The 14,868-nt window shown below is 44.8% G+C and overlaps 1 protein-coding gene and 1 long non-coding RNA gene across 2 annotated transcripts; both read right to left on the bottom strand.

Moving 5' to 3' along the window:
* Positions 1 to 3,586: 3,586 nt before the first annotated feature.
* LOC308571934 (vomeronasal type-2 receptor 26-like) lies at positions 3,587 to 14,238 on the bottom strand (the record flags this gene model as incomplete). Its single annotated transcript, XM_081167586.1, has 5 exons — positions 13,685 to 14,238; positions 10,668 to 10,968; positions 7,374 to 7,601; positions 5,295 to 5,421; positions 3,587 to 4,488 (listed from the first exon to the last, which is right to left on the bottom strand). The coding sequence occupies exons 1-5, from the start codon at positions 14,218 to 14,220 to the stop codon at positions 3,587 to 3,589; spliced, it is 2,094 nt and encodes a 697-aa protein (XP_081023712.1). The 5' UTR covers positions 14,221 to 14,238.
* Positions 11,601 to 12,243, bottom strand: LOC308571957. Its single transcript, XR_014001618.1, has 2 exons — positions 11,766 to 12,243; positions 11,601 to 11,726 (listed from the first exon to the last, which is right to left on the bottom strand). It is a non-coding gene; the product is annotated as an uncharacterized lncRNA (long non-coding RNA).
* Positions 14,239 to 14,868: the final 630 nt, after the last annotated feature.

Raw genomic sequence — 14,868 nt, 5'->3', positions numbered from 1 at the left:
TGACAAAATCAAGGTGCATAGGGCCTTTAAAAACCATATTGTTAGAAAAGCATTGTTTAATGTTTGGATAAGATATAAAGATCTGTTGGAAAACAAAACCCCTAGATGGTTGTCACCCTTAGAGGCTAAGGCATTGAAGAAACTCAATATGGAGGCCGGATGGCCGAAGTATTGGGAAATCTTGGAACAGGAGGGAGATAAATTGAAATTACAAAGTCATGAGAAATTGAAACCTAAAGTACAAGACTGGCTTCAATATTACCAAATAATGGAGATTTTTAAACAGGATAGGAAAATCGGCTTTCAGGTGGAAAAATCAAAATTAGAGACTGAACTGTTAGAACCCAATACTAAGAACTTGTCAAGAATGTATAATTTGCTGCTGAAATGGAATACACAAGACGAAACAGTTAAATTGGCTATGATTAAGTGGGCACAGGACATTGGTCATAACATTATGTTTGCTGACTGGGAATGGTTGTGGAACACCGGTATTAAATTTACGGCATGTAATGCCTTAAAGGAAAACATTATGAAAATGATTTACAGGTGGTACATGACCCCAGTCAAGCTAGCAAAAATCTACCATTTGCCTGATAATAAGTGTTGGAAATGTAAAGAAACTGAAGGTACTTTCTATCACCTTTGGTGGACATGCCCGAAGATTAAGGCTTTCTGGGAAATGATATATAATGAAATGAAAAAGATACTTAAATGTACTTTCCCTAAAAAACCAGAGGCCTTTCTCTTGGGCATTGTCGGCCAATTGGTGTCAAAGAAGGACAGAACTTTCTTTATGTATGCTACAACAGCAGCAAGAATACTCATCGCAAAGTATTGGAAGACATCAGATTTACCCACTCTGGAAGAATGGCAGATGAAAGTGATGGACTATATGACATTAGCCGAGATGACTGGCAGAATCCGCGATCAGGGAAAGGAGACGGCGGAAGAAGAATGGAAGAAATTCAAAATCTATCTTAAGGACTATTATAAACTTGCTGAATGTTAGAATGTCGAGGTTTGAGTAAGAAAGGGTTACAGCGAAATAAGATTAGATTGAAGGAAAGATTAAGAGGACAGAGGTCTGACAGATATATTTAGAGTTGCTAAAAACTTTTGGACATTGGGATGCAGAAAGGGGAGGTATGGGGAAGTCTGAGAAACACGGTCTATGAAAAAAAAGGTTATGAAATTATACGTGTTTGTATGTCTTTTTATATGTTTGTATTGTCTTAAAAATTTTGTAAAACCAATAAAAAATTTATATTAAAAAAAAAATGAGGCCTGAATCCCGACTGGAAGGGATCCAAATGGTCCGCTTCTTCCAGGCGTGCCTGGAGTTGTTTGGCAACTGCTCGCTCAATCACCTTGCCCAGGAACGGAAGATTTGAGACTGGGCGATAATTGGCCATCGTGGCCGCATCTAAAGATGGTTTTTTAAGAAGCGGTTTAATATTTTTAGTATATGTGCTGCCGAAGCGAGCACTAAGAAGCGGTTTAATAACCACCTCTTTCAGCGGGTCTGGGAAGGCTCCCTCACAGAGGGAAGCATTCACCACCCCACGAAGCCCATCACCCAGTCCTTCCCGGCTAGCTTTTATAAGCAAGGATGGGCAAGGATCCAGGAGACAGGTGGTTGGTTTCACTCGTCCAAGCAGGCTGTCCACATCCTCGGAGGTAACAGATTGGAATTGATCCCACTCAACTTGACTAGACAGAACTCTAGCACTCTCCCGCCCCGGCCCTGCTCCCACGGTGGAGTCTACTTCTTTCCGAATCTGAGCGATTTTATCTGCAAAAAACTTTGCAAAATCATTGCAGGAGAACATGTGGCCCGTACTGGGCCCCGATGTTGCAGGTGGTTCCGCTAAATTGTGAACCACCTGAAAAAGTCTCCTGCTGCTGTTTTCTGCAGATGCAATAGAGGCGGTGAAGAAATTCTTCTTCGCCGTCGCTATCGCCACTTGGTAGGCTCGACGTTGAGCTCTAACCTGTGTCCGGTCAGATTCGGAATGAGTTATCCGCCACCGGCGCTCTAGCCATCTCAACGATTGTTTCATTGCCCTCAGATCCGTGGAAAACCACGGGGCTGTCCGGGCTCCATGCAATTGGAGAGGGCGCTTCGGAGCCAAACAGTCAATAGCCCTGGTTAACTCCACATTCCAGCGGGCCACCAGGGAATCAGCTGAAAGGCCATCAACATGGGATAAAGCATCCCCTACCACTCTCTGGAAACCATTTGGATCCATTAAGTGGCGGGGCGGACCATCCGAATTGGTCCCACTTCCCTGCAGAGGGGACGGGTCGCAGAGAAGTCCAGTTGCACCAGGAAGTGATCTGACCATGGCACTTCTTTCGTTTCGCTCTTACTTAGTGTCAGATCACCAACATCCATAGAGGTAAACACCAGGTCCAAGGCATGTCCACGGCTATGGGTTGGGCCAGACTTATTCAGGGACAGCCCCGTGGTTTTCCACGGATAAAACTTTTCAATTGTAGCTCCCTATCTGTCAAATAACGGGATGCGAGTGGCACTGTGGGTTAAACCACAGAGCCTAGGACTTGCCGATCAGAAGGTCGGCGGTTTGAATCCCCACAACAGAGTGAGCTCCCGTTGCTCGGTCCCTGCTCCTGCCAACCTAGCAGTTCGAAAGCATGTCAAAGTGCAAGTAGATAAATAGGTACCGCTCCGGCAGGAAGGTAAACGGCATTTTGGTGCGCTGCTCTGGTTCGCCAGAAGTGGCTTAGTCATGCTGGCCACATGACCCGGAAGCTGTACGCCAGCTCCTTCGGCCAATAAAGCGAAATGAGCACCGCAACCCCAGAGTCGTTCATGACTGGACCTAATGGTCAGGGGTCCCTTTACCTTTACTAATCTGTCAAATGCGTTGCACAGTGAGGTCTGCATGGTCCTTTGCTGCCATCATTTCCAAGAATGAGAGGGTAGAATTCATGATTCAGAAACAATCTTGTGGGGAGGGAAACCCAATTCAATGGTGAGTATGTTACAGTACATTGAAAAACTATGGAACTCACTGACACAGGAAACAATGGTGGGGAAAGTGCATTTGCAGTTGCGTATGGCTTGAAGGTTTCCCACAGGTATCTGGTTGGTCAGTGAGAGTACAGGCTGCTGGATGAGATGAGCCATTGACCTGCTTCAAGAGGATCATCTTCCATTTATACGTTCTTGGGTATGGAAAGGTTGATGGTGAAATATGACTGTTAGCAGAACAGAACAATAATTCATAAATGAGTACTTGTATATTCCATTATGCTGAAAGCTGTAAGACAATTTTGATCATTCAGAATTAAGGACAGATAAAGATTTCCTAGCATATATTTTGACAAGAATTGCTTTGAGTCTTCTTGTCAGCACATGCTACAAGAGAGTAATGTATGTGTAAAAGTATGGTTGTTTTCCTCAAAGCAAATAAGTCAATTTTACAAATGAATTTTCAACTATGGGAATTTGGACTCTAGAAAAAATTATAAAAGGCAGCAGCTGAACTTATATTTCCAAATATTCTACTGTTCACAGAGAAAAGCACGAAAGACAGCAAAGGGCAGGTTTATTAATTCTTTAATTTTTCTTCCTTATTAGTTGTTCCCTATTGTTCAGCTCAGGCCTCAGAATAATTATATAACATTTGGGGGAAAAGATGCAACCCAGCAACCCACCACCGGAGGCTAAGATGGAGAAGATCTCCACAGCTACCATATATTTTCCCTTGGTGCTAAGGTAGGAGGGAATAAAGGACAGCCAAACACTGCAGAAGACCAACATGCTGAAAGTGATAAACTTGGCTTCGTTGAAACTGTCCGGTAACTTCCTGGTGAGGAAAGCCACAGCAAAACTTACACTGGCCAGGCAGCCCATGTAGATGAGGACACAGTAAAACATTGTTACAGACCCTTCATTACATTCTAGTATAATTTCTTCTGTCATTGAGTACATGTCCACATCTGGGTATGGGGGTGAGGTTGCCAGCCACACAGTACATATCCCTGCTTGAACTATGGAGCAGAAAAGGAGAATGGAGTGGCCTAGTCCTTTCCCCACCCATTTCCTCATCCTGGATTCTGGTTTTGTAGCCATGAAGGCCAAAACTACCATGAAGGTTTTTGCCAAGACACAAGAAACAGCGGTTGAGAAGATGATACCAAAAGCTGGTTGCCGGAGGAGACATGTGACCTTGTCAGGTCGGCCAATGAAGAGCAAAGCACAAAGGAAGCAGAGCAGGAGAGAGATGAGGAGAGTGTAGGTGAGGTTTCGGTTGTTTGCAATGACAATGGGTGTGTTGTGGTGTTTCATAAATATACCTAGTACCAGAGCTGTGATCAAGGAAAGGAAAAAAGAGAAAGAGGCCAAATTGATGCCCAAAGGTTCTTCATAAGACAAGAAGCTTATATCCTTGGGCAGACATGCATTCCGGTTCTTGCTTGGATAGTCATTGTCTGGGCATTTATAACAGTCATTCATATCTGGAAAAAACAAGGATATGGTCCTTAGCTCTATCGCCAGCTTGCTGAAATGCTTACTTTCTGTCTGAGAAGAAAAGAGCTCAGCTCAAAATAAAACATATGTCCAGTACTCTGTTATGTGCTTCAGAGTGATGTCGTCCTATAATCGACACAGGCAAGGCCATTCCTCCTCATGATATTTGAATGTATCGTCACACTAGCTTGAGTGCAACTTATGTAAGTCGGAAGTAGTGGCAAGGACCAGTCTGGATACGATTTTAACCACATACCACCTAGCCACTCTCAATGCAATTTTATTCTCATTTGATTAACATATTCCAACTCTCTCTCTAAATTTTGACCCTGTATACCCGCATCGTTCAGCCTGTATGCTGAGATTAAGGTCTGATTGCCTTTTGTCAGTTCTCCCATTGCAAGATGTGAGGTTACAGGGAACCGGGCACAGGGCCTCCTTTGTAATGGCGCCCACCCTAAGAATGTCTGACCATCAGATGTCAAGGATATAAACAACAATCTGACTTTTAGAAGACACCTGATGGCAGCCCTATATAGGGAAGCCCTTATTGTTTGAAGTTTTACTGTGGTTGATGTTTTGATTTGTTGGAAGCTGTCCAGCATTGTTGGGGCAACCCAGTCGCATAGACTGAATATATATTATTGTTACTACTGCTACTACCACCAATATCTGAAGGAGAATGAGGCAGGGACACACATACAATAACTTTTATCTTCTTTTGAAACTTAACCTCAGCCATCCCGACACCTTTCAATCAAATGGACCCATTTGATCAAATTTTTTCCCTTACCATCCTGGTTTGCAATCTTCCCCTCTGGACATGGGATGCAATCATAGCAGCAAGGGGGCTGTCCCTCCTTCACTTTCTTGCTGGATCCTGGAAGACATCTCTCAGTACAGACAGAAAGAGGCTGAGTCTAATGCATAGATGGAAGAGCAGAAGAATCATCGAGAGAATAATGAGTTCAGAATGTTTCAGGTTCTAAGGATCCTCTCTATGTTTCTAAACTGAGACAGAATGCCTCTACCAAGAGCAATTGCTACTTTTCTTTTTAGTAGTAGTAATGTTTGACGTGATGTAATATCTCCTCTATTGTTCTGGGTTGCGGAGGCACATTTTGAAGTTACTCTAGTGTCCCTGTTAATCTTGTTATAACCGTTACTTCTTAGTATGTTGTCCACTAGGTAGACATCTCTAGAATTGATTTGGTGTTGGTGGCTACACCTATTCTTGGACCCATCAGATGCTTTCTGGGGAAGAGTTCCTTATAGTTCCAAATAAGGGGTTTTTGAGGAATGTGTTCTGTATGAGTTCTCATACAAAAATAAAATAAAAATTATGGACAAATACATGAATTGGAATGATGCTATCCAAGAGATTTAGCACTGAGCATGTTAAGGGGAAAATATACTTTACAATACATATTTTGAGATACCTCTCTTTTTTCAGACTGATGCATCCATTCCCTATGCTCTTCACACCTTTGCTCTCAGCCCCCTCCTTCACTTTCTGTATCTTCACCACTTTTCCTGCTTCCACCTCTTCCACTGGCTCCCTTGGAAGACTAGTGGTATCCTGAACCTGCTGCTGCTGTCTGTTTTCACTTTTTCCCTCCTTTTCCCAACCACTTCATTTCTCCACTTTTCTCGCAAAAAGGCAAAATCATGGGGCTTATCAATTCATACATAGTCTTTCACTCAGTTCAAAACCAGTATTTAATATTTATAAAGAAATCCCAATTTCTTTGGTTTATTTTGCAATAATTTTCTTTATATACTTAGGATTCTGGTTGCAGTCTTTCAGAGGGGAAAAAAGAACCTATTTAATTAGTCCAACTGACCTCCTGTGTGCACTGTTTGATGTAAGAATGTTTCAAGGTCAACATGACCATGCAAAAATCCACTGGATAGCTAATTGGTCTTTCAGATGTACACCCTCTAGTGCAGGGAAAGTGTATGCCAAGGCCGTGATTGGCTGAAAGAAAACATGCCCTCCTGTGTCTAGGCCTTTTCATAGAAAAACTGGTATTTGACTTGGGCCTACTGATCCACATTCAGATGAAGATAGTGTGATGTAAAAATCACATTTGTGTGGATGAAGCTTGTGGTGGCGGTCTGTGAAGGGTTGGGATTAGGGTGAGACGACCTAGCTTTCGCTATTTTCGTTTCAATCAGATTCCCCAAGGTAAGTTTACACTGTTAGTCTTGCTTAACTGTATTTTATAGTAAAAGGGTTCTTCTGTTTTGTAACCTCCTTAATGAAATATTTGCCTTTATTCCTTGTTTTGACAGAGGGCTGCCTTCGGAGGTCTTCTAAAAGTTGTGTAGGTCTTTTTCCTCCTTGACATCTGGAGGGAGGGTGTTCCACAAGGAACACTGTTCTAGGGATATACATGGTGAATTGGCTTGTTTATTTATAAAGCGCTTTATCCAAACCTTTAAGCCTGGGATTCCCATGGCAACCTCATACAGCTCATTGGTGCATGCCCAGGCCCTCTCCTCTACCATTTTCAATTATTTTTGTTAATGAAATGAATTTTGCATTTTAAACTGAAGATGGAGCCAAAGTGACTGTAGAGTGGCATCTAGTGGCTCCTTAACTTTTCTCCAGAATGTTTCTGGATCCCACATGGGGCCTATAGAGAAGATAGAGGGAGCAGACAAGCTGGAGACATAAGTTACATAGAAGCAGTGGTGGGCTTACCTGCCCCTCCCCAATATTTTATTCAAGTTGTTGACCCTGCTTTGGCCATCCACTAATCAGTAACTTGCAGTTCAAAAGACAGTGATTAGAAAGGCAGGGGGATAAATATTGCTTAAGCTATATTGAATCTCTTCTGAATTACAGTAGATAAGAATGTGGACCTACCTGATTAAACCATCTATGCCATATTATGGCGTCTTCATCAAGGGTTAATTTTTGGTCTGGAGGAGCTTGTGGATCTATCCTCCCAACTCTCACTCTGTGCAAACTTTGGTTGGCGAATATGATCCAGTTGACAATATCCAAGCTAGATGCTGCCTCTCCATTCTGGTTGATGAAGACCACATCTCCTGCAGTATTGTTAAATGAGATACTTCTCAGAAAGTGATGGAGCTGGATTGAAAACAGAAAAGACAGGTATTTAGAAAAGACTACAGTCTAATACAGGACCGAGCAACCTTTTTTCCTGTGTGCAGAGCACTCAGTGAATGGTGGGTGGTGATTTAGGCAACTGTGAGTGGAGTCAGGTCCAAGCATGGAGAGAGCCAACCCATTTTCTTTCACAAGTATGCCAGTCTCCTTTTCTTACCCAAATTATTGATAGTCTCTCTCTCCCTGTCTACCTCCGCTTCCACTGTTTAATGTTATGGAATGGGGAATTGGACCAAAATATTAAATTCCATGTTCATTTTCTTGAGGTTAACTGATGATGTCATAACTTCACAATATACCGTGATTTTTTAAAAACGGTGACAGAAGTTTTCAGTCCTGCCAACTTTTGCTATTTTAAACAATGTATTGGAAAACTTTGACGCTACCTAAGCCTTGTAATGCTGGATTCAGCTGATACTACTGTTGTTAATGCATGACTGACCCACAGACATTACCCCCCAGTCACCTCAGAACAAGTTGTAGGAAAATATGAGAAGTGTGAAGGAATCATGCTTATTCTCTGATACGAGGAATTAGCATCTTCACTTTTGGTGGCTTCCTGTTGGGCATATCTTAAGGACAAACCTTTCATCCCAAGTTCATTTTTTTGTACTGAGAATATGTGACTTGTATGATCAAGTTGGCTGTGGCTTTGTCTTCTTCACCTGGTCTTTAGGATTGCTTTATTTTGTATTACCTTTAAGACTTAGAAGAAATATCCACAGGAATTGCTCTGTTGCTAAGAAATGTCTTTGCAGTGTGTAAAACAGAGGTCATTCCTAGACTGTTTGAAACTATAACAGAGGGCAACAACTTTAGTGTTGTCTCCAACTATGCTTTCCTCAGACCCATTTTAATTAAGGAACCTAAATAATATTACAAGTTTCACTAGGAAAGGACAAATTTTACCAAGGAAATTCAGGGTATACAGTGGTACCTCAGGTTAAGTACTTAATTCATTCTGGAGCAAACAAACTACACTATGAAGCCACAATTTCTTCTTGGCTTACTAACTGTGGTTTGTTTGAGCACACCAAATGAAAATCACTGGCTTGGATTTATCACAAAGTCAGGGACCATGGTTTGTTTACTCATCCTAACAGAGGAGTGAGGCTGGAGCAATCTCCACATTCATTATAAACTTTATAATGACGTGCAAACTGGACATTCAGGTTACAGACTCTGCTAACCCAGAAATAGTACCTCAGGTTAAGAACTTTGCTTCAGGATGAGAACAGAAATCTTGCAGTGGCAGCGGTGCAGCAGCAGTGGGAGGCCCCATTAGGTAAAGTGGTACCTCAGGTTAAGAACAGTTTCAGGTTAAGAACAGACCTCCAGAACAAATTAAGTTCTTAACCCAGGTACCACTGTACTGGCTTTTGCAAAGTAGCTGTAGAAATGTACCAAACGTTTTCTGGCACATTATGAGTTGAAACAAGTGTTATCAAACAAAATATTTGTAAATATGATGCAAATGATTTCTGAGAGATGTGATTTATTTGTCAATATGCCTAAAGGTAAAGGTAAAGGGACCCCTGACCATTAGGTCCAGTCATGACCAACTCTGGGGTTGCGGCGCTCATCTCGCTTTATTGGCTGAGGGAGCCGGCGTACAGCTTCCGGGTCATGTGGCCAGCATGACTAAGCCGCTTCTGGAGAACCAGAGCAGTGCACGGAAGCACCGTTTACCGTATTTTCTGCTCCATTGGACGCACCGGACCATAGGACGCACCGGACCATAGGAGGGGGAGAACAGGAAAAAAAAATTTTTCTTGTTCTCCCCCTCTAAAACAAGGTGCGTTCAAGGTACATTCACCAGAGCTTGTGGGGCTGGCGGTGGGGGGAAGCGCTGCTTTCCCCCACCGCCAGCCTCAAAGATCCCTGAAGCCTTTGGAGCGCAGCGCCCCGCTGCCCTGCAGAGGTTTGCGCTCAGCCATCCCCAAGCTAGAACAGCGAGATGGAGCCCTCCGTCTCACTGTTCTGGCTTGGGAACAGCCTTGCTAGCTTCTGCAGGACAACGGGGTGAAGACACCCCGCTGCCCTGGAGAGGCTGTGCGCGCAACCGTCCCCAAGCTAGAACAGCAAGACAGAGCCCTCTGTCTCGCTTTTCTGGCTTGGGAACAGCCTTGCTAGCTTCTGCATATCAATGCCTTCTTCTCTGTCAGCAGAATTATAGATTCATTTCTGGACTCTGCCCAAATGTTTGAACTCTGAGAGGACAGACTAAGGTGACAGCATTTTGTGAACCCATACATATTCAACAGAGTGGGGTGGGGTGGGTGCCCAGTGCCATATAATATTTCCAAAATAAAACCGTAATCCTCAAAAGGATGTGCCAGACTGAAGACTGTTGGGAGAACCCTCCAGGCTATCAGCAGCCCCCCCCCCCAATTTCTCTGAGCGTCCTCTGGTGAGCATTGCTCTGGAAAAGGCACCCCCTTCCTCTCCATGGCGCTCCAGCGACATAAACCAGCTTGGTTTATGCACACTAATCTTCTGGCTTAACACAGCAAGAAGAATGAAGCATCATAGTTATAAACTACTATTTGTTTACACTATATTACATGGACATGGACTCTCTCTCATCCAGGCAAACGTGAAAGTACATCACATAATACATACAGCTTTATCCAGTTCTCACGCTTCCTCACAAAAAGACTGTGTGATTTGCACTAATCACAAAATGCAGCCTCGGAGGAGTGAAATTACGAAAGTGTGAGAAAGAAGGCTATCTGCAGAAGAACTGCAGGAAGGGCCAGAAGCCCAAGAGATCTGGGGCAGGAGGGACCAGTGGCAAGAATTGTACCAAGCCTAGCTCTACCCAGACACATGCTTTGATCACACCAAGACCTCCCCAACTATCCAGAATGAAGCATCTTTGCCCTAGTGCATCCCTTTCAAGGAGGTAAGACGTAGGAGGGGGGGGGATGATAGGTCAACTGTGATGTCATGCACTCCTCCTCCCCCAGTGTTGGGCACAATTCTGATTATGAGGAAGCAACAGAGCTCTCACTGTTGAGGATGTACAACCTTTACCTGTGGATTCAGTTTCTTCCCTCTCCCTCCATACACCATTCCTCTGTGTCTGAGTCTGGATCTGGACATGGCATGTAAAGCATGGGCCATGGCATAAACAGCACAGTGGATGCTGTAACTGTGCCCTGTCATGCTCATTTCAAAAAATGATCCAGGAAGGTTCTCCAGCTTCTCTTCTCCGGTGCAAATATTCCCCTCCACTTTGTCTGTAGTGATATCTGGAAATACACATCCAAAGGCCTGTTGCCAGAAGTCCCTGATAAAACCGTCCCCATCTGTGCTGGAAGGGTTTCTGTGCACAACATGTGCTGTTTTATCAGCCGTGACCCCCGCTAATTGATTTACAAACCTCGATTAGCGGTTTATTGCTGCCCGGCACGCTTCCACTCCAGCTCCTCACCGTCACGGCCCAGCAGAGCTTCGCACAGCGTTGTAAAACTGTCACCTGCTGGATTCAGCTTCCAGTCAAACACACAGAGTCCCGTTTGTCTCTATACAGCTTTTATTTCCAACATTTCTCAGGTATTTCCAGGGCTAGTTGCAGCCATCACTGCCCTGCGTCTGTTCCCCACAGCTCACATAGTGGGACTGGCAAACTTTGCCCAAGCTCCGCCCGAGCTTCTAAAAATGACGTCAGAATGGTGAGGCATCATGGGAACAACTTAACCAGTTAAGTTCCAACTCCAACACCCCCCCTTGCATCACATTCTGACCACACCTTTTTGAGTTCAACACCTTCCCCTTTGCCTTGTGCTCTTTCCCAGCATCTTTCCCAGGCACCTGTTGAACTCCTTCAACACTCCCAGAATCACACTGTGCGACACTTTTCCACGCACCCGTGACCTGAAACCCCCCTGGCCCACTTGGGCCAGCAGTTGTGTCTTCTCCGTCAGACGTCTCCCCCTCTGACTTGACAACCCTTCCGTGAGCTTTCTCCATTACCGGAGATGAAGCCTCACACCTGGACACTCCTTTCACAACCCTTGGAGATGCCCAAACCTGCCCTGAACCCTGACCCTGGACCTGGTCCCCATCACCGGGATCTGAACCCTGATTCTGGACCTCATCCCTTTCACTGGGTTCAGCCACAGCCTCCCTTCTCCCTTGAGAAGACTTTGCACCCGTCACCTCGTGACGTATTTCCTTTTCCTTGAAAAACTTCTCCAGAGCGGACCCAGTAAACTGTGACCCTCGGTCGCTCTTGAACCCTTGCACCCTGGTGGAGAAACTTCGTTCCACCCCCGCAACCCATTCCTGGATCAGTTGCGTCACCTCCCCCTCTGATTTGAGAGAGAAACACCAGCCAACCTGGCTGTGGTCACCTGTCAGCGACAGCACATACCTGGCCCCACCCAGACTCTCAGACCTCTTGGGTCCTGACAGATCTGTGAGAACCAGCCCAAAGGGCTCTTTGGTTACCCTCCCAAACCCGGGAAAACCAAGCACCTTTGCACCTTTGCATGCCCTGCACCCTTGGGACCTCCCACATTGTGTGATTTTACACCCTTTTGTGCACCTGTGCAACTTTTGCACATCTTTGGGAACCTTAGCACACTGCACCTGTGCTTTAGCACACTGCACCTGTGCTTTACCAGCATTCCCACAACCCTCCAGAGGTGTCTCCAGAACAAAGACGTTGTTCCCCCTCTGCATGTTGACCCGTTGTCTCCCTCCTCTGAAAATGGAACAGGTGTCATTTTCAAAGCACATTTTTGAACCTCTGCTTCGTTAGAGCAGATACAGATAACTGACAACTATTCAGTCCCGGCACAACGCAGATCTCTAGCTCCTCCTGTGAAGGAGAAAAAAAAACACGTTAGCCACACCACAGACTGCCTTTTTGTGTTCCGTCTGTGAATAAAACAATTGTCATCCCTGTCAAAACAGCCCTGCATTTCCGCAGCTTCCCAGCAGATGTCTCTGGAATCAAGTTGCAATTAGCAGCAGAGCCAATAACAACACTCTGCTGTGGCCTTGTCCCACGAGTCTCTTGCTGGCACCTGGTACGTTCACCAGCCTCAGTCTCACGCCTGGTTGTTTTTCCAGACCAGTTGCCATGGAAACCCAACTGGTTCCCATGGGAATTCAACAGTTTGACCTTGCAAACATCCTGTCTTGTCTCTCTGCTCCGGTGGGGGCAACTGCCACGCAGACGTTGAACTCCAGTGGAAAAACACTGCCTGGGGCTCCTCCCAGCTGGCCTCCTTCTCCTTCTTCCGGAAAAACACTCCCAAAAACTCCTCCCAGCTTCTACAGCTGACGTCAGCTTGCCTTTAACCGTTAGGCACATTTCCAAGCTCTCTGTAGCCTTTCTGCACAGCGGCTTCAGCTTGCTTGCCTGCTTGCCTCAGACTCCGGCCTCCCGTTCTCCAAAGGCGCCCCCAAGCTGTACTCATAAGACTTCCAGCTCCCCTGGCGTGGAGAAACGCTTCCCTGCTGTTCTCAGCTCCTTGGCTCCACAGCAACGCAGGCACTTCTCTGCATCTTGCAGCCAGCTGCTTTCAAACTCCGCAGCTGCTCCTTTGCCTCTTAACACCAGGCAAAAAGTCCTTCCGCCTCCTGCCGGCCCCCTGCTCGACACCGCAGATCAAAGCTCCCGACAGTTTTACAAGCGGTGATGACCCATAACCTGTGCTGTTTTATCAGCCGTGACCCCCGCTAATTGATTTACAAACCTCGATTAGCGGTTTATTGCTGCCCGGCACGCTTCCACTCCAGCTCCTCACCGTCACGGCCCAGCAGAGCTTCGCACAGCGTTGTAAAACTGTCACCTGCTGGATTCAGCTTCCAGACAAACACACAGAGTCCCGTTTGTCTCTATACAGCTTTTATTTCCAACATTCCCCAGGTATTTCCAGGGCTAGTTGCAGCCATCACTGCCCTGCGTCTGTTCCCCACAGCTCACATAGTGGGACTGGCAAACTTTGCCCAAGCTCCGCCCGAGCTTCTAAAAATGACGTCAGAATGGTGAGGCATCATGGGAACAACTTAACCAGTTAAGTTCCAACTCCAACACAACATACTGATGAAATCCTGGTGGGTTTCTAAAGTGAATTTCAAAGGCTATAGCACCATTGAATACTCCTGAATCCCAATTCCTTTGAAAGACAAATGATGCGAACTCAACCTGGGCCGTTACTATCCATACTTTACTTTTTACATTATTAATCAAGTCATCATGTTTTGATAGGTATGGAAGCCATCTAAAATTTGCCATGGAATAAGACTCTCCAGAGGTCACCACTACGTTAGCTTTGCTGCTAAATATTTTGTCTTGTATATTGGCCGCCCGTTCTAGCAAGCCATACATTTCAGAAATAAAACTGAAATCGGGGATTCTTTCTATGAATGCAAAGCAGACACCACTCTTGGTAAACATGGGGGAAATAGTTTGCACAAATCTTTCTCCATTCTCATTGTCCGTTGCAATGACTCCAATCCACGTCCACCTGAAATGCAGAAGCAAAGAGAGAATTCCCTCATACTGAAGGGCTTCTGAGGCTGCCATCTGGTAGAAGGGAAGCCCTGGGCTTTTATCATTCATCACTGGAGCAGAGCCATAAATGAGCTAAAAAGTAAATGGAGGAAGAGAAGAGACAAAGTAGAGTTCTTTCACAGTATTCATAATCATTATGTGGAGAACCCTGTTAGTCAAATATGGCCTTTGCCAATGTTTTGGGGTTTGTGTGGCTCTCTCTCACATATACAAAAGACAAACATGCAGATGGGCTGAAAACTGGGATTATCTCCCATTTCTGGTTTTCAAACCTTTGATTTGATGACTGGAGAGGGGCACTGTTTGCTTTGTTTTATTTTATTTATAAATCTTGTTAACACTTTGATGACTAAAGCAGGGCATTGTCATTGTGTCTATTTTACTGTTTAGGGAAGCTTTTAATGTTTGACGGATGATTGTATTTTAATATTTTGTTGGAAGCTGCCTAGAGTGGTTGGAGAAAACCCAGTCAGAGGAGTGGGGTATAAATAAATTATTTTTATTATTATTAAAAAACAAAACAAAGATATTTTTATGTCATTGTAAAATTTGGCAGGGTCTTGTACAATGGATAAAACTGAATGGGGGAACATACCATGCCCCAAACAGCATATTTCCTGGACATTATCTGGCTTTGTCAGAATTGCAACTTGGGTTAGATGCACATTTCTTCTCTGGAGCTTCGTCTTTCTTCTT

Source organism: Podarcis bocagei (assembly GCF_964188305.1).
Source record: "Podarcis bocagei genome assembly, chromosome: 13".
Taxonomy (NCBI): domain Eukaryota; kingdom Metazoa; phylum Chordata; class Lepidosauria; order Squamata; family Lacertidae; genus Podarcis; species Podarcis bocagei.
Note: the sequence above shows the minus strand (reverse complement) of the source record. Positions and strands in the feature narration are given on the sequence as shown.